At 40.3% G+C, this 18243-nt stretch overlaps 1 protein-coding gene across 1 annotated transcript; it reads left to right on the forward strand.

Moving 5' to 3' along the window:
- The first annotated feature begins 6191 nt into the window (after nucleotides 1-6191).
- Nucleotides 6192-18071, forward strand: LOC124878477 (interleukin-17 receptor A). Its single transcript, XM_047382435.1, has 11 exons — nucleotides 6192-6397; nucleotides 6500-6521; nucleotides 8255-8395; nucleotides 8537-8655; nucleotides 14203-14320; nucleotides 14403-14450; nucleotides 14555-14697; nucleotides 16097-16171; nucleotides 16262-16346; nucleotides 16454-16540; nucleotides 16950-18071. The coding sequence occupies exons 1-11, from the start codon at nucleotides 6224-6226 to the stop codon at nucleotides 17888-17890; spliced, it is 1953 nt and encodes a 650-aa protein (XP_047238391.1). The 5' UTR covers nucleotides 6192-6223; the 3' UTR covers nucleotides 17891-18071.
- Nucleotides 18072-18243: the final 172 nt, after the last annotated feature.

Here is an 18243-nt window from a genome sequence, read left to right on the forward strand (position 1 = left end):
TTTTGATTTGCCCTCAACCCATGACCCATTTATTTCATGTGATTGTCTTGCACACGGACACACCTCACACGTCTCTGCAATGACAGCTGAGCTACTCTCTTTCCAAAAGCTAAGAACTCAGAGCACGTGGTCTTTTTATACTGGTGGCATGGTGTTGCCAAGCAGTGGTCAGAGGATACTTTGAAATATGTGTTGTTCTAAGGAAGCTTTTAATGTTGGTAATACAATAGGCTATATGGTCCGGTAAGTAATTATAAATTTCAAACACTAGATGAATGCCACAGTTTTATTCTGGTTAACGACATGGATTAAGTAAAGTACGTGATGTGAATAAAGTAGCAAAATGGTCCTTAACATTGGAAGTGCATCCAGAAACCCTGCACTTAATAAAGTGTATTATTGTTTGTATAAAATGCTTTTTTTATCTTTTTTCTAACTCATAAACACCTTGACATCCCTTGTATGTAGAGGGACACAATGCATACCCTCTATTCTGGAAGGGTTTCAAAAGACCTGTCTATCTGTCGGTCTGGTGACATGTAAACTGATACATCTGACCTCAGTGTCCAGCAAGAGACAGACTAACCTCGAGACAAGGCGATAGGAATGAACACTGTCACAGGTCCATCTCTATGCTCTCCAGAGGCAACTGTGGCTCAGTGGGGAGAGTAGACATCCTGCAATCTGAATGTTGTGGGGTTTGATTTCAGCTTCTTCCTGCCACATGTCTATGTGGTGCCCCTGAGCAAGGCACTCAATGCAAGGTTGCTTACCAATCTGCGTATCGGTATATGAATGTATGTGCATTTGTGAGTGCGATTGGGTGCATTTGGCTCGAGCGTAGAGCCCTTTGAGTGGTCAGCATGACTGGCTTAGACCATTTTACCACAGTCCCTTGCAAAGTTATTCACACCCACTGAATTATGTCACATTTTGTTGCATTAAAACCAAACTATTACGTGCTTTTTGGGTATGAAGGTTAGTGTAAAATGAAAAGAAAATTACACATGATTTTTTTGAAGTTTTGCATTCAGTCATTCTAACCCAATTCTTTTCAGAACCACCTTTGCTGCTCCATTCTTTTTTGCAAAATAGCTCAAGTATAATCAGATTGGATGACGAGCTTCTATAAACATCTCTTGGCCCATATTTGCAGTATGGATTTAGGTCTGAACTTTGACTGGGACAGTCTAATATGCAGCATAATATAGGTTTTCTTTGAAAAGCTCCCTGTGTTTAACTCTATCCATCTTCCATTCACCTTTGAGCACCTTCATTGTCTCTGACAGTGACTCACTTCTTGCCAGTCTTCAATTAAGAACATGTTTGTGTAGTGTAGGACTGTGTAATATAATAAAAAACTATCAGTATTGCAAAATCACGGTGGGCAATACACAAATTTCAAAAAACTGCCTGGACTGCAATATGTGTTAGTTAACTAAATGCCATGCATTCAGGCTGTAATATAGTTGGTGACTTCTGTTGTTTAATGCAACATAAAAAGTTTTAGCAAGTAAAGAGGAGGTAAGGTGGCCAAGTCATTCAGAAATTGCAACTAAGTTGTTTCAATTCCAAAACAGCAGAATCAGTCAGAAGCAACTTTTTCAATAAACCCTGATTAGATTACTTATTATCTGGTGTCTATTATTGGTATGAATCCATAGCAGAAAAACAATTACACCTTTTTTTATTGTAAGTAATATCAGTCAGTCAATCAGTCATTTTCTACCACTTATTCCATAGTGGGTCGCGGGGGAGCTGGTGTCTATCTCCAGCAGTCTATGGGCGAGAGACGGGGTTCACCCTGGACAGGTCGCCAGTCCATCGCAGGGTAACACACAAACAACCACGCACACTCATTCATACACCTAAGGGCAATTTAGAGAGACCAATCAGCCTAACAGGCATGTCTTTGGACTGTGGGAGGAAGCCGGAGTACCCGGTGAGAACCCACGCAAAAGTAATATACAGGTCCTTCTCAAAATATTAGCATATTGTGATAAAGTTCATTATTTTCCATAATGTAATGATGAAAATTTAACATTCATATATTTTAGATTCATTGCACACTAACTGAAATATTTCAGGTCTTTTATTGTCTTAATACGGATGATTTTGGCATACAGCTCATGAAAACCCAAAATTCCTATCTCACAAAATTAGCATATCACTAAAAGGGTCTCTAAACGAGCTATGAACCTAATCATCTGAATCAATGAGTTAACTCTAAACACCTGCAAAAGATTCCTGAGGCCTTTAAAACTCCCAGCCTGGTTCATCACTCAAAACCCCAATCATGGGTAAGACTGCCGACCTGACTGCTGTCCAGAAGGACACTATTGACACCCTCAAGCAAGAGGGTAAGACACAGAAAGACATTTCTGAACGAATAGGCTGTTCCCAGAGTGCTGTATCAAGGCACCTCAGTGGGAAGTCTGTGGGAAGGAAAAAGTGTGGCAGAAAACGCTGCCCAACGAGAAGAGGTGACCGGACCCTGAGGAAGATTGTGGAGAAGGGCCGATTCCAGACCTTGGGGGACCTGCGGAAGCAGTGGACTGAGTCTGGAGTAGAAACATCCAGAGCCACCGTGCACAGGCGTGTGCAGGAAATGGGCTACAGGTGCCGCATTCCCCAGGTCAAGCCACTTTTGAACCAGAAACAGCGGCAGAAGCGCCTGACCTGGGCTACAGAGAAGCAGCACTGGACTGTTGCTCAGTGGTCCAAAGTACTTTTTTCGGATGAAAGCAAATTCTGCATGTCATTTGGAAATCAAGGTGCCAGAGTTTGGAGGAAGACTGGGGAGAAGGAAATGCCAAAATGCCAGAAGTCCAGTATCAAGTACCCACAGTCAGTGATGGTCTGGGGTGCCGTGTCAGCTGCTGGTGTTGGTCCACTGTGTTTTATCAAGGGCAGGGTCAATGCAGCTAGCTATCAGGAGATTTTGGAGCACTTCATGCTTCCATCTGCTGAAAAACGTTATGGAGATGAAGATTTCATTTTTCAGCACGACCTGGCACCTGCTCACAGTGCCAAAACCACTGGTAAATGGTTTACTGACCATGGTATCACTGTGCTCAATTGGCCTGCCAACTCTCCTGACCTGAACCCCATAGAGAATCTGTGGGATATTGTGAAGAGAACGTTGAGAGACTCAAGACCCAACACTCTGGATGAGCTAAAGGCCGCTATCGAAGCATCCTGGGCCTCCATAAGACCTCAGCAGTGCCACAGGCTGATTGCCTCCATGCTACGCCGCATTGAAGCAGTCATTTCTGCCAAAGGATTCCCAACCAAGTATTGAGTGCATAACTGTACATGATTATTTGAAGGTTGACGTTTGTTGTATTAAAAACACTTTTCTTTTATTGGTCGGATGAAATATGCTAATTTTGTGAGATAGGAATTTTGGGTTTTCATGAGCTGTATGCCAAAATCATCCGTATTAAGACAATAAAAGACCTGAAATATTTCAGTTAGTGTGCAATGAATCTAAAATATATGAATGTTAAATTTTCATCATTATATTATGGAAAATAATGAACTTTATCACAATATGCTAATATTTTGAGAAGGACCTGTAATATAATATAATGTAAGTAATATAATTATCCTAATTTTCAGTAATATGATTGCATAGCACTGGCTTTCCTAAAATGTTGCAGCTCTTTTGTAGTGTCTAACTAACAGTTTCTCTCAGTTTCTCCACCTGAGCTGTGGATCTCTGCAGCTCACCCAGAGTTACAATGGGCATCACCTCTGCCTTTTTTTCATAATCTAACCCTGCTTTAAACTTCTCTACAACCTTTTCTCTGACCTTACTGCTGTTTCCTGTCGTCTTCATGATGCTGCCTTGAGGCCTTCATAAAACAGCTGCATTTCTACTGAGTTGGACTCTATTTGATGATTACTTGACTTCTTAGAGGTAATTAGTTACATTTTGTCAGTGTTGCACATCAAATCCCAATATAATAGGCTTACGTTTGTGGTTATTCAATGGCAAAATGTGAAAAGCTTAAAGTGTCATGGAAACATTTGCAAGGCTCTCTATGTTAGTCCCTGGTGAAGAATAATGAATAGGTTTAGCTGTCAAAATCTTAAAACTCTGAACATTTTCTTCTCAGGTATTCTGCCGTTTGTCTGTTTTGGCTCTGAGTCAGTCTGAGGGTGAAAATGAGTTGATGAGACATTTAGTTTGACCTAGAGAGTTCATTGTGCTAAATTTGTAATCCCTTCATTCAGTGTTCAAATAAACTAATAAAACAGTGCAAGGTCCCAATGACCTAAAAATTATTGTATATCTGTCAGTTGCTGCCCCCTTGTGACTGCTTCATGGTTTGAGATGTAAAGGTAGCACTGGAGCTAATAGACACACCTCACACTCTGCAGTGAAGAAAGCTCTACTAAGGTACAGGTCCTTCTCAAAATATTAGCATATTGTGATAAAGTTCATTATTTTCCATAATGTCATGATGAAAATTTTACATTCATATATTTTAGATTCATTGCACACTAACTGAAATATTTCAGGTCTTTTATTGTCTTAATACGGATGATTTTGGCATACAGCTCATGAAAACCCAAAATTCCTATCTCACAAAATTAGCATATCACTAAAAGGGTCTCTAAACGAGCTATGAACCTAATCATCTGAATCAATGAGTTAACTCTAAACACCTGCAAAAGATTCCTGAGGCCTTTAAAACTCCCAGCCTGGTTCATCACTCAAAACCCCAATCATGGGTAAGACTGCCGACCTGACTGCTGTCCAGAAGGCCACTATTGACACCCTCAAGCAAGAGGGTAAGACACAGAAAGAAATTTCTGATCGAATAGGCTGTTCCCAGAGTGCTGTATCAAGGCACCAGTGGGAAGTCTGTGGGAAGGAAAAAGTGTGGCAGAAAACGCTGCACAACGAGAAGAGGTGACCGGACCCTGAGGAAGATTGTGGAGAAGGGCCGATTCCAGACCTTGGGGGACCTGCGGAAGCAGTGGACTGAGTCTGGAGTAGAAACATCCAGAGCCACCGTGCACAGGCGTGTGCAGGAAATGGGCTACAGGTGCCGCATTCCCCAGGTCAAGCCACTTTTGAACCAGAAACAGCGGCAGAAGCGCCTGACCTGGGCTACAGAGAAGCAGCACTGGACTGTTGCTCAGTGGTCCAAAGTACTTTTTTCGGATGAAAGCAAATTCTGCAAGTCATTCGGAAATCAAGGTGCCAGAGTTTGGAGGAAGACTGGGGAGAAGGAAATGCCAAAATGCCAGAAGTCCAGTATCAAGTACCCACAGTCAGTGATGGTCTGGAGTGCCGTGTCAGCTGCTGGTGTTGGTCCACTGTGTTTTATCAAGGGCAGGGTCAATGCAGCTAGCTATCAGGAGATTTTGGAGCACTTCATGCTTCCATCTGCTGAAAGGCTTTATGGAGATGAAGATTTCATTTTCCAGAACGACCTGGCACCTGCTCACGGTGCCAAAACCACTGGTAAATGGTTTACTGACCATGGTATCACTGTGCTCAATTGGCCTGCCAACTCTCCTGACCTGAACCCCATAGAGAATATGTGGGATATTGTGAAGAGAACGTTGAGAGACTCAAGACCCAACACTCTGGAAGAGCTAAAGGCCGCTATCGAAGCATCCTGGGCCTCCATAAGACCTCAGCAGTGCCACAGGCTGATTGCCTCCATGCCACGCCGCATTGAAGCAGTCATTTCTGCAAAAGGATTCCCAACCGAGTATTGAGTGCATAACTGTACATGATTATTTGAAGGTTGACGTTTTTTGTATTAAAAACACTTTTCTTTTATTGGTTGGATGAAATATGCTAATTTTGTGAGATAGGAATTTTGGGTTTTCATGAGCTGTATGCCAAAATCATCCGTATTAAGACAATAAAAGACCTGAAATATTTCAGTTAGTGTGCAATGAATCTAAAATATATGAATGTTCAATTTTCATCATGACATTATGGAAAATAATGAACTTTATCACAATATGCTAATATTTTGAGAAGGACCTGTATGTGCAGACATGACTGACAATGAACACAGCGCATTGTGCTGTCTTTTCTGTGACAATTGACGTCATTAACCACAGCTGGGAACACCTCCTTCCTGTGTTACTCAGAAATCAGAACCTGATAAAATCAGACAAATCAACACTGGCTGAAGGCAAACAGTTCTGAGCTCTACTTCTGCCTGAAGCTAATTATTTCTCTTTCCAAACTATGTTAAAAAATATACATATCTGCAATGGCTCAAATGCTTTGATCAGTTTTTCAAGTGTCCACAACATCATAATGATCAGTTTGTTTTTTCTAGTTTTCGGTTTGATGGCTGGACTCACAGCATCATCATCACCTTCATCTCTTAGGATTTTGGATCTGGTCTGCAACCAAACGGTGAGATTTAAGTATTGCCTTCAAATGAACTGTTGGTTCTGCTCAAATGAGAAACATTAGTTGAATTCATGCATGTATTATGTTTTATTTTTGTATTTACAGGGCCTTCACCATTGCACAGTTTGTAAGTATATTTTCTACCAGATCAGGTGGATAAAGTTTTAATACCAATTTTATATACTACAATGATCAGATAAATCAGTTTTGTGAGTGATTATAATACATTTTTTCTTATATGACAAGTGTTTTAGTGAATCAATAGATTAACTTGACTTCAGCAGAAAGATTTAACGATATAAAAAAAAGTTTTAGTTCCCTGAAAATGTTGCTTCTATTTAATAACTATGCTCATCATTCAGTATTTGATTTAAATAGTAAAGATTACTTTTATTTGTGTTCTGTGTGGACATTTTTGTTTTATGACTGAGAAGAATAATTATTGCTGTTACATGATAGAGGTAGCTAAGTTATTAGTAGATGTTTTAAGCAATAATATAGAAAAAAGCAACATGTTGAAGTATTTAAGAAGAGCATAAATACTTTCTGTAACTCGTTTTACTTTTCTCAAACGTGTCACTTAAATGTACAGTGGCTCTCATAAGTCTGCACGCCTTTCTTAAAATGCCAGTTTTTTGTAATGTAAAAGGATGATAAATCATTTCCCTTTACCGCATATAATGTGACATTTATCCTGTACAATTCAACCAGAGAAAAAAATCTGCCATAACTTTGTTGCATAAATGTCCACACTATAGTTTAAGGTTTTCCTGACAGTTGCAAAGATGTAAAAAAAATAGTTCAAATGGATATTATTGTATGAAGGTATCAGTTAGGAGAAAGATAAAAAAAAATTCCACTGCATTATAGAAGTACCATGGCACAGTGAAGACAGACACCAACTGTTGGAGGAAATGTAGAACAACAAAACTGGAGATTTCTTACAACTTGATGAAAGACAAGACTGGAACTGATCAGTAAAGCTGCCAAGAGATCAACGCCAAGACTGCAGGAGTTACAGGAAATGCTCTACGCGTGACATCAATCTCAGTCTGGACTACAAGGAATAAGGTTGAAAGACAGAGAAATTTTATTTCAAAGGAAACATCCATGCCTGGCCAAACTCTCCCAGATCTATGCGGGAGAATGTGTTAGTCTGACAAAACCAAACTTCACTTTGAGACCACAACTCCAAATGTATGTTTGACACAAAACCAACATTTCACATCACAGTCAAAGATGGGAATGGCTGCATAATGCTGTTGGGTTACTTTTCTTCAGGTGGAGCTGTAGTTTTTGTCAAGCAGGATGAAGTTATGAATAGTTCCTGTTAGTTTTGACTCAAAACTTTCAGTTCTCTGCTGTAAAGCTGAGGAAATATTTTATTTTTCAGCATCACAGTGAATCCAAACATACATCCAAATCAACAAAATAACTTTGTTGAGGGAAAATCATGTTTTGGATTGAGCTAACCATGAGACTACAGCTAAAGTTAAAAGATAACCCACGGGGTCGCCTGAAGAGGTGTCTTCAGGACCTTTATTGGGTGGAGTGCGCATAAATTACTAAGTCAATATGTGGGATGCTGATAGACGCCAAACAACAAACTATTAGTTTGAAGGTGTGCACACTCTTGGAACTGGGCTGTTGCATCTTTATATTTTCCTTCTAAAGTTTTAGAGTTTCCTGTTAAATTGTCCTGCATAAATGTCACATTGTTGTTTTTTTTCTGTTTTTATTATCCGTCTTGGTCAAATGTTTCTACATCACAAAACCCTGGCATTTTAACAGGGCAGATTGTGAAGATTTTTATGAGGCACTGTATATGACATAAAGTAATACAAAACCCTTCAATGTTAGCCAACTGCTCAGACATGGACAAGGTTCCTCGACAAAATGCTTGTACCGGCCCACAAGAGGTTTCTGTGCAAATAAAAACCAGCATGGGCCAGGATGGGCCTGTTCCTGTCATGAATGTGGCTTGGGATCTAAAAGCTGATGGTGAGTATGTCCTGTTCCATCAAAAAGCAATATTTGTTTTATTTATTTTTGTAGACTATGTAGCCAGCTGGGACTGGTTAATGTATTTTACTGGCAAAATAAAGAGTTGCCTTACAAACTGCACATTGTTTTTGTTCACAGCATCCATTTATAGAATCCGCGGCACAGAGATAAAGGTTACAGAAGAAAATACAAATCAGAGTGTGTGTGTGCAGTTTCATTACTCTGTTGGTGATTTACTAAATCCAAGTCATAAAAGGGTAAGGCCAAAAAAGTTTTTGTCTCACTAAACTTAGCTCAATGTATCTTTTGGTTGTTGAATTTGCTCTCTTAATTTTTAATTAATTGTTTCTGTTTTTTACGCTTTTTTACTCTTACGTGATTCCACCAAGCTCACCAATGAGGATTTCAAAAACACAATAACCTGAGCATTTAAAATACAGCCATCAGGATAAATTTGACACTTTTTAACTTTGATAACACTTTTGACGTCCTGACATGGATGTCATAACAGGAGAGGTTAAGATCCTTCCTGATATTTTTATTTCATATATACAGTGGCTTGGAAAGGTATTCATACGGCTAAGAAATTCACAAAATGTATAACACGTAATGTTTCCCAGTATTGTCCACTACTTTGAGTAAATTCTCAGTGTGTACAGTATACATTGAGTATACATTGTTTGTTATTGTGTTTAAAACAACACAATAACAAACAGTCGAATACTCTAGTTCTACTTTTTTGTTGACACAACTAAAATATTAGAAAATAAAGGAGGGTTTTTAAAAACTGAATCGTTTAATTTTATTTATTCCTTTAATTAAATTTAAATGTGACTCTTTTTTTTCCTCTAAGGTCTTGTTGAGGGGTATTGAAAATGTTTCTTTCTCAGGAGGGAGGTCAACTTGAAAAATTGGAGAATCCACTCCATTGATCTTTTCAGCTAGAAAATCTAGAATAAAAATTTTTTCGTTTGTAATACTTTGATTTAATTCTTATCAGTGCAACAGGAATCTAGGAAAGCCTATAAATAATTCCTATAATAATGGCATTGAGCGAAACTGGTTAGTCACCAGACAATTGCAACTTCTGGCATTTTTATATTTAAAACATTTCAAATTACTGATGTGACTGTCTTATAACGGTACATGCTTTTACTGTTTCAATGCAACATAAAGGTCATTTGAAACTGGGTTTGTCCTTATTATTATTATACTGTCATATTTAATAAATTTGTGAATTTATTATTATTATTATTGTTATTATTAGTGCATTTATGCCAGTAACTCAATTCACCGAGTGAAACACATTGTATAGGTTTATTACACACAGACTGATGTTTTCAAGCTTTTATTCCACTCACAGCTAAAGAAAACATGTCAGTTCAGATTAAAATATGATGTCAGACCAATAAAAATAATAATTCTGGGCTAAATCTGGGCTTAATGGAAAGTATGTTTAAAACTTGTAAAGGTTATTTTCAAAAGGTACTTTTAATCTGACAAACAAGCCTCATCGGAACACGTATTCTAATTTATTGAATATGACTGTATTTCACCTGTATACCATTCCCAAGTCACAGCGGATCTCTTTAAAATTGGCTGTATTCAAATGTATTCCTATTACCACTTCCAGACGTGCGTAAATCAAAGAACAAACACTGTTGTCAGGTCTGCTGTTTGATTTAAGATAATAATTACACAGCAAGAACAAAAACATGAGCCTGCTGCCATTTTCTCAATATTTTTGACCCTCCTATTAAATTCACCCAGATAAATTTTCAGTTCTTTTTGGAGATGATTCCAGGTTAATGGAGCAGAGAAAAAGAAGTCAGTCTTCCTTGACAACTTTGAACATGCCGCTGACGTGCCTTTGCACAAAGGACCTCTCTGTGGCTAATTTCTAGATCGTTTTTTCTTCTTTCCACTCTTTTGTAAAGGGCATGTTGAGTTCATGACTAATAGCTGCCCTAAACAGACTCTCCCACCTGAGCTGTTGGACTATGCAGTCCCTCTAAAGTTGCCATGGGCCTGTCTGCTGCTGCTCCGATTAATGTTCTTCTTGTCCAGCTTGGAACAATCATGTATAGATTTCCAGTTGTGCAATACTCTTTTTTATTTTCAGATGATGTATTGCACAGTGTTCCAAAAAGATTGGGAATATGTTTAAAGCATAACCCTGCTTTAAACGTCTTCAATACTTCAGCCTTCAACTGTCTGTTGTGTTCCTTGATCTTCATAATGCTGTTTGTTTACTAATGTTCTCTACCTCTGAGGCCTTCACAGATTAAGTTCAGAATCAGAATCAGAATCAGAAAAGCTTTATTGCCAAGTACGTTTTTGGACATACAAGGATAAATATAGAGCAGTATAAGATGCAAGAGCAGTACAACAGTGCAGGTGATCATTGTGCAAGTATGGCAGTGCAAGTAAAGCAGGAGTCCAAGCTGAGCGTTAATGTAACGCATAGAGTTACAGGTTACAGGTGTCCTGTCAGCAAAAAAAAAAAAGGGGGGAGTGTCAGGGTGGTTTCCGGGCTTTGTTAACAAGGCTGGTGGCAGATGGGAAAAAACTGTTCTCGTGGCGTGAGGTTTTGGTCCGGATGGACCGCAGCCTCCTGCCAGAGGGGAGAGTCTCAAAGAGTCTGTGACCGGGGTGGGAGGGATCAGCCAGAATCTTCCCTGCCCGCTTCAGGGTCCTGGAGGTGTACAGTTCCTGGAGCGACAGTAGACTGCAGCCAATCACCTTCTCAGCAGACCGAATGACACGCTGCAGCCTGCCCTTATCCTCGGCTGTAGCAGCGGCGTACCAGATGGTGATGGAGGAGGTGAGGATGGACTCAATGATGGCTGTGTAGAAGTGCACCATCATAGTCTTTGGCGGGTTGAATTTCTTCAGCTGCCGCCGGAAGAACATCCTCTGCTGGGCTTTCTTGATGAGGGAGCTGATGTTTGGCTCCCACTTGAGATCCTGTGAGATGATGGTTCCCAGGAAGCGGAAATATTCCACAGTGTCAATTGTGGAGTCACAGAGGGTGATGGGGGCAGGTGGTGCTGGGTTCTGCCTGAAGTCCACAACCATCTCCACTGTCTTTAAAGCGTTGAGCTCAAAGTTGTTCTGGCTGCACCAGTCCAACAGATGGTCCACCTCCCATCTGTACGCGGACTCGTCACCATCAGAGATGAGTCCGATCAGGGTGTTGTCGTCCGCAAACTTCAGAAGCTTGACAGACTGGTGACTGGAGGTGCAGCTGTTGGTGTACAGGGAGAAGAGCAGAGGAGAGAGAACACAGCCTTGGGGGGAACCGGTGCTGATGGTCAGGGAGTCAGAGACGTGCTTCCCCAGCCTCACGCGCTGCTTCCTGTCAGACAGGAAGTCAGTGATCCACCTGCAGGTGGAGTCGGGCACACTCAGCTGGGAGAGCTTCTCCTGTAGCAGAACTGGGACGATGGTGTTGAAGGCAGAGCTGAAATCCACAAACAGGATCCTGGCATAGGTTCCTGTGGAGTCCAGGTGCCGGAGGATGAAGTGAAGGGCTAGGTTGACTGCATCGTCTACAGACCTGTTGGCTCTGTAGGCAAACTGCAGGGGGTCCAGGAGGGGGTCGGTGATGTCTTTTAGGTGTGAGAGCACAAGGCGCTCAAAGGACTTCATCACCACAGAGGTCAGGGCGACGGGTCTGAAGTCATTAAGCCCTGTGGTCCTTGGCTTCTTGGGGACAGGGACGACGGTGGGGGACTTGAAGCAGGCTGGCACATGACATGTCTCCAGTGAGGTGTTAAAAATGTCTGTGAAGACTGGAGACAGCTGATCAGCGCAGTGCTTCAGGCTGGCTGGTGAGACAGAATCCGGACCAGCAGCTTTCCGGGGGTTCTGTCTCCTGAAGAGTTTGTTTACGTCCCTCTCCTGGATGGAAAGAGCTGTCCTCGGCGTGGGTAGGGGGCTGGTGGGGGGGAACTTCAGGGTGGGGGTTGGAGGTGCCATGGCCCCTCTTGAGGTTGGAGAGATGGGGGTGGTGGATTGTGGCTGCAGCTGTTGGGGGGCGTCATGGGGGATGGTTGCAGGACTGTCCCTTTGTCTTTCAAAGCGGCAGTAGAACTCGTTCAGGTCGTTGGCGAGGCGTCGGTCGTTGATGGAGTGGGGGGCTTTCGGCTTGTAGTTGGTGATTTGCTTGAGCCCTTTCCAGACAGACGCAGAGTCGTTGGCTGAGAACTGGTTTTGGAGCTTCTCAGAGTACAGTCGTTTGGCCTCTTTCACTGCCTTGCCAAACTTGTACTTTGCCTCTCTGTATATGTCTTTGTCCCCACTCCTGAAGGCCTCTTCCTTATCCAGTCTTAACCTTCTGAATTTAGCTGTGAACCAGGGTTTGTCGTTGTTGTAACTCACCCTGGTGCATGATGGTACACAGCTGTCCTCACAGAAGCTGATGTAGGAAGTCACAGCCTCTGTGTACTCGTCCAGACTGTTGGTAGTAGTCCTGAACACATCCCAGTCTGTACAGCCTAAACACGCCTGGAGATTCTCCACAGCCTCACTGCTCCACTTCCTTGTCGTCCTCACAACAGGTTTGCAGAGCTTTAGTTTCTGCCTGTATGCAGGAATCAGGTGGACCATGATGTGGTCGGTTTGGCCAAGTGCAGCACATGGGACGGCGTGATAAGCGTCTCTGATGGTGGTGTAACAGTGATCCAGAATGTTGTCCTCTCTGGTCGGACATTTTATAAACTGTCTATATTTGGGAAGTTCGTGGGTCAGATTACCTTTGTTAAAGTCACCAGCGAGGATTACTAAGGAGTCCGGGTTGGTCCGCTCCACACTCAGTATCTGGTCGGCGAGCATGCGCTGTGCGACCTGCACAGATCAGTTATTTACAAACTAGGTGACTATTGAAAACTGTTCATTTTACTGGGTTTCATTTAAGGGTGTTCGAGTAAGAATCTCATTTGAATATACACCAGACTTTTTCATTTGTAAACTTTTTTTACAACCATGCATCATATTATTTCTTTCTGGCAACTATGCACTATTTTATCTTGGTCTGTCACATACTATTGCAATAAAATGTTGCATGTAACCTTTGGCATGTTGTAACAATAAAAACATTGGTGTTTTAAAGTAAAGACAATGTGTACTGATGCTTCTTTTTTATTTTGTTGCTGTTGTTTGTTTTCTGTGGCTTTGGAAATCTGAGTGTCATAGCAAATGACCATTTTTTCTTCTTGACATTATAAACGGACTCTGCTAATTTCTGACTCAGAATACCACCCAACTGCTGATGAGGCAAAGTTATACTTCACCTCATCTCTTCTTGTAGGTCTGGACACAATCATCCAGTCTTATGCTTTTCCTTTGACCATGGTATTCTCCTTAGAGAAATACCATCCCTCTGTACAATGCAGCTTCAGTCTAGAGGGAATGAGCAACCACATGCCCAACTCTTTGTTCACACTTCCTTTACTTTAACCTGGCAACAGTGTTCTTTGGTAAAAAGTTGGTGTTTAAGAATATTTATGACAGAATTATCGTGATTGAACATTGGAGTACATTTATGGGTATGCCTTAAATTAAGGGACTTGATGCAGTGGAAAGGGCTTCCTTAGAAAACGTTTTACCAATTAGTAATATACACTGAATTTGACTGCATTGTATCATAACTTTCTGTTATTGAATTTGAATCCGTCTGCCTTAAAATTACATTTGTTGTGAATGGGCGTTACATAAATACCTTTAATTAAACTCATTTAAATTTCAAGAATGAATTTTGCTTGTGTAACTAGTATTGTGTATATTTTATTTATTGCTGCTAGTGGACTTTTTCCTTGGATGTTTTGGTCGAGCCTAAGCATACATATACCACGGTAGTGTTAAACTTGCCTGAACCTCAGAAGGGACATTATAGGATGTCAAACCAAACTACTATACCAGGTGAGACACCTTTTGATACTGATTGTGGTCTTGACAGTGATATTCAAATCAGTTTATTTTTTATATTTCTTGTACCGGCCAGGATGTGAAGACCAGAGGATCAAAAAGGCCCAATTGTGTCAGGAGAGTGGTAAATGTTTCCTTTTTTTTAATCTTCTTTCGAGTTAAATGTAGTACTTGGGGAGATGGAGGACTAAAACCCATGTTGTTTTGGTCTGTCTTTGGATAATTTAGGTAGTCTGTGGGATCCCAAGATAACTGTGTTTACTGAGAAGGAAAATTTGATTCTTGTGGAATTCTACTCCTCTGAGTTTTCAGAGAGATATCGAGTTTTCATCCAGAGTGGCAGTTTGAATGATTCCCGATGGATCTTTAAGGTAATAACTTTACAGATGCATCTTAATAAAAAACATTATCTGAAAATGTATGTGTTCCAGGAATTAAATCAAAAAAGAGAAACTTTCAAACTGTGTGGACTAATTACAGAGAGAGTAATGTGTAAAATAAGAAAATTATATATGACTGACAAAAATGTATTTCTGTTCAGAAATGTTATATTGTTGCCTACATAATCATGGGAAAACTGTATCTAGGCATTTTATTGTAAAGCATGATAAGAAAAAAGGTACACATAGTAAGAAAAAATGTGCATAAGCAGCACATATAACCACAGCCTTGAGATGATTACGCAGTACAGCTGAGTTAAGCATTTTGGGGAGAGTCAATGGACTAAAGACAAAAGTGTCAGCATATGTTGGGGTTTTGGTGGACCAACATGTAGACAAGAGCGGGGGAGCCACATGGTGAGTATTAAGTTTAATAAATGAACTAGCAACTTACAGGTAGCGGTTGGTTATGGAGCATTGGCTGGGTAACATGTATGGAGCAGGTGGACAGCAGTCATGGACAGACTAGGGATGACAATCAAGAGAATCCAATGACAAGCAAAGAAAACCAGAGAGTATGAGTACAGAGGTAAAGTGAAGAATGAATCAATAAACAAGGGGGGCTAATCAGAAGAAATATGGAGCAGCTGGTGAAAGGGAGAGTGCAAGGCAATGGTAGGAGAGAGGCTAATTAACACAGATGAGCAGGGAGTCATGGGAAGTAACAGAAACATCTAAACACAAGAATGAATCATGAACCTAAACTACAATAAATGTACTAAAGTAACAGCAACTAAAGAACATAAACAGGAAAGTGTAGAGAAAACAGACGGGGAACTCAAAACCAGGCAGATTATAACAAAAAAGACTGGAATTTAACTTAGTGGTCCAAAGTCCTCTTTTCAGGTGGTCAATTTTGCATTCCATTTGAAATCAAGATTCCAGAGTCTGGGGAAATAGTGAAGATGCAGAGAATTGAATTAGCTTGAGGTCTAGTGAAAAACTTCCACAGTCAGGGATGATTTGGCATGCTATGTCTTTTGCTGGTGTAGGTCCACTGTGTTTTATCAATTTACTCACAACCGAAGGATTGCTTTCAAAATATTAACAGATTTTACCAGACTTCTTGTCTTTTTATGTCTTTTTTCACAGCATTTTCTGTCAGTGTGTTTAATATTTTTCCTTGTCATTGTAGTTGTTTACCCATAGCTTTGTTTATTAACAAAATTGCTTGGATTGCTTTGTGTCTGGAGATTAATTCAGTTGTTGCCAACCATAGGTGTAAATTTCATGCCAATGTTCCTTATATCTAAACTGAGAAAAACATTGACAGTGAAAATTCCTTATTTTGAGGCAAGAAATAATTATTTTGTATTTGTCAAACTGACAGGAAAACAGAACGCTGCTGAATGTGACGTTGCGGCGTGGTTTTTCTCAGCTCTCACAATGTGAAATGCTAATAACGGTGAGACAGATTTCCAAAAAATCTTAATGAAGTAACTCTTCCTGTTGTGAGAACATTTTAAGGGCTTATCTTACTCTGTTTGTTTAACAGATCCAGCCATTTTTTATTCGCTGCAAAAATAACTGTGAGAGTGCTAGGAAAACTGTTAAACTCTCCCAAAGTTGCATATTTGCCTGTAAGTTTTCATATGAAAAATTTTGTTTTATGTATTTTTGCTTATCTTTTACTTCTAATAATACTTCTTTTCATTTGTAAATATTTCACCATTCTCTTCAACAACAGGCAGCAAGTTTATTGAGATCTGTTTGGTGCTGCTGCTGATCTTTGTTGGTTTTCTTGTTTACTTCCTGCAGAAAGCATTTCGTAGAGGTTGGTTTTCTTTTAATTTCAATAGAAAACTTACAATATATTGCCAAAAGTACTTGTCTGTCTACTTTTACATGTACATTAATTTTGATGGCACCCAATTCTTAATCTATAAGGTCAAATTTGTTGATGGACCTACCGTTGCCAGCAATAGCAACTTTAACTCTTCTGTAAACATCTTCCACAAGGTTTAGGAGTGTGTTCATAGTTAGACAAGAAAACCAGAGTTGCAGCCTCTGCTTTAATTCATCCCAAAGGTGTTGAAGAAGGTTGAGGTCAGGACTCTGTGCAGGCCAGTCAAGTTTCTCCACAACAAACTCTATACACCTGCAGCACAAATACTTTTGGCAATATAGTATATAACAAGAAGCTCAGGCAAATAAATAATATGGTGACTTTATTTGTATCTCAGGACCTCCGACCACATCTCCCTCTGCTGACCAACAACAACCAGAAATTGTTCAAGTTCAAGAGAGAAAACGTGTCCTCGTCATTTACTCCCTCGACCATCTGTTATATAAGAACATTGTTCTGAAGTTAGCGTCCTTCTTAGCAGCAAAATGTGGCACAGATGTGGTCCTGGACATGCTGGATTCAACCAGACTGGGAGTACTGGGGAGCATCCAGTGGCTCGAGTGGCACAAAGAGCAAATAGAGAGATCTTCAGATAAGATATTAATTCTTTGCTCCCGAGGAGTAAAAGCTAAATGGAGAGCCATGTGTGGAGGCAAACAGGTTTTTTTGAGAGAGGACACCCTCTCTCCAATAGGTGACACACTCACTCCATCCCTCACTCTCCTGGTGCCTTATTTTATCCGGTCTGCATCGTTTGAAAAGTATATTGTGGCTTACTTTGATGACATTTGTTCTGAGGAAGACATTCCCTTGCCCTTTAAGATTACAGTGCGCTACAAGCTAATGAAACAGTTTGAGGAGGTCTTTTTCAGAATCCTGAACACAGAAAAACATGAACCAGGTCGAGTAAAGCAAATTGATGGACTCTCAGAAGATACATACCACGAGTGCCCTTCAGGGAGGGCCCTAAAAGATGCTATAGAGGCTTTTCATGAATATCAGCTGGAGCATCCACACTGGTTCCAGGAGGAGTTGCTGGAATGCCCAGAGCTGGAGGATGAGGAGGCCACGGCTGCATCTGATGAAAAACAGATAATGACAATCACAGACCACCTAACATATTCTGTGCTTAATTCAGTCCAAATTATCAGCGACATGGAGATCCAAGACTGTGCCGTCACAGTAAATAAAACAAATGTTCAACTGGTTGAAACACATCAGATGTGCTCAACTCCGGAGTTCAAATCTCACACTGTAGAGGGCATGCGGCTGCTTTAACAAGATTACCTGAAAGTTTTCATCCCCCCCAATTATTTCAAGGGAAAATCATATAACTCTGTTGTCATTGTTGCATTATATTTACAGTTTACGTAAAACTTATTTCTATCATTGGCAAATGATATTCGACATGCTTTTTTTTTTTCATGAAATGTCAATAAAACGTTTTTTTTTAATGATACTTTTGTTTCATAGTTTAATTATCTCTTGAGAGGTGTTAAAGAGATAATCGAAAACTTTGTGTTTAAATTAAATTAATACCTTTAAAATCTAAATCTATCTGGGTATGAATAATTAAGGACTTAGCATTGTGTGGACATTTCTTACACAAACATGTTTGCTGGATTACTTTA

Source organism: Girardinichthys multiradiatus, chromosome 2 (genome assembly GCF_021462225.1).
Source record: "Girardinichthys multiradiatus isolate DD_20200921_A chromosome 2, DD_fGirMul_XY1, whole genome shotgun sequence".
In the NCBI taxonomy this organism is placed as follows: domain Eukaryota; kingdom Metazoa; phylum Chordata; class Actinopteri; order Cyprinodontiformes; family Goodeidae; genus Girardinichthys; species Girardinichthys multiradiatus.

What these genes read in the sequence shown, in the direction of transcription:
- LOC124878477 (XM_047382435.1), top strand. Translation starts at nt 6,224, where the DNA reads ATGTTAAAAAATATACATATCTGCAATGGCTCAAATGCTTTGATCAGT. An exon ending in TAAATCCAAGTCATAAAAGG is followed by an intron (nt 8,656 to 14,202) that starts GTAAGGCCAAAA and finishes TATTGCTGCTAG; the next exon opens with TGGACTTTTTCCTTGGATGT. An exon ending in ATTCCCGATGGATCTTTAAG is followed by an intron (nt 14,698 to 16,096) that starts GTAATAACTTTA and finishes TCAAACTGACAG; the next exon opens with GAAAACAGAACGCTGCTGAA.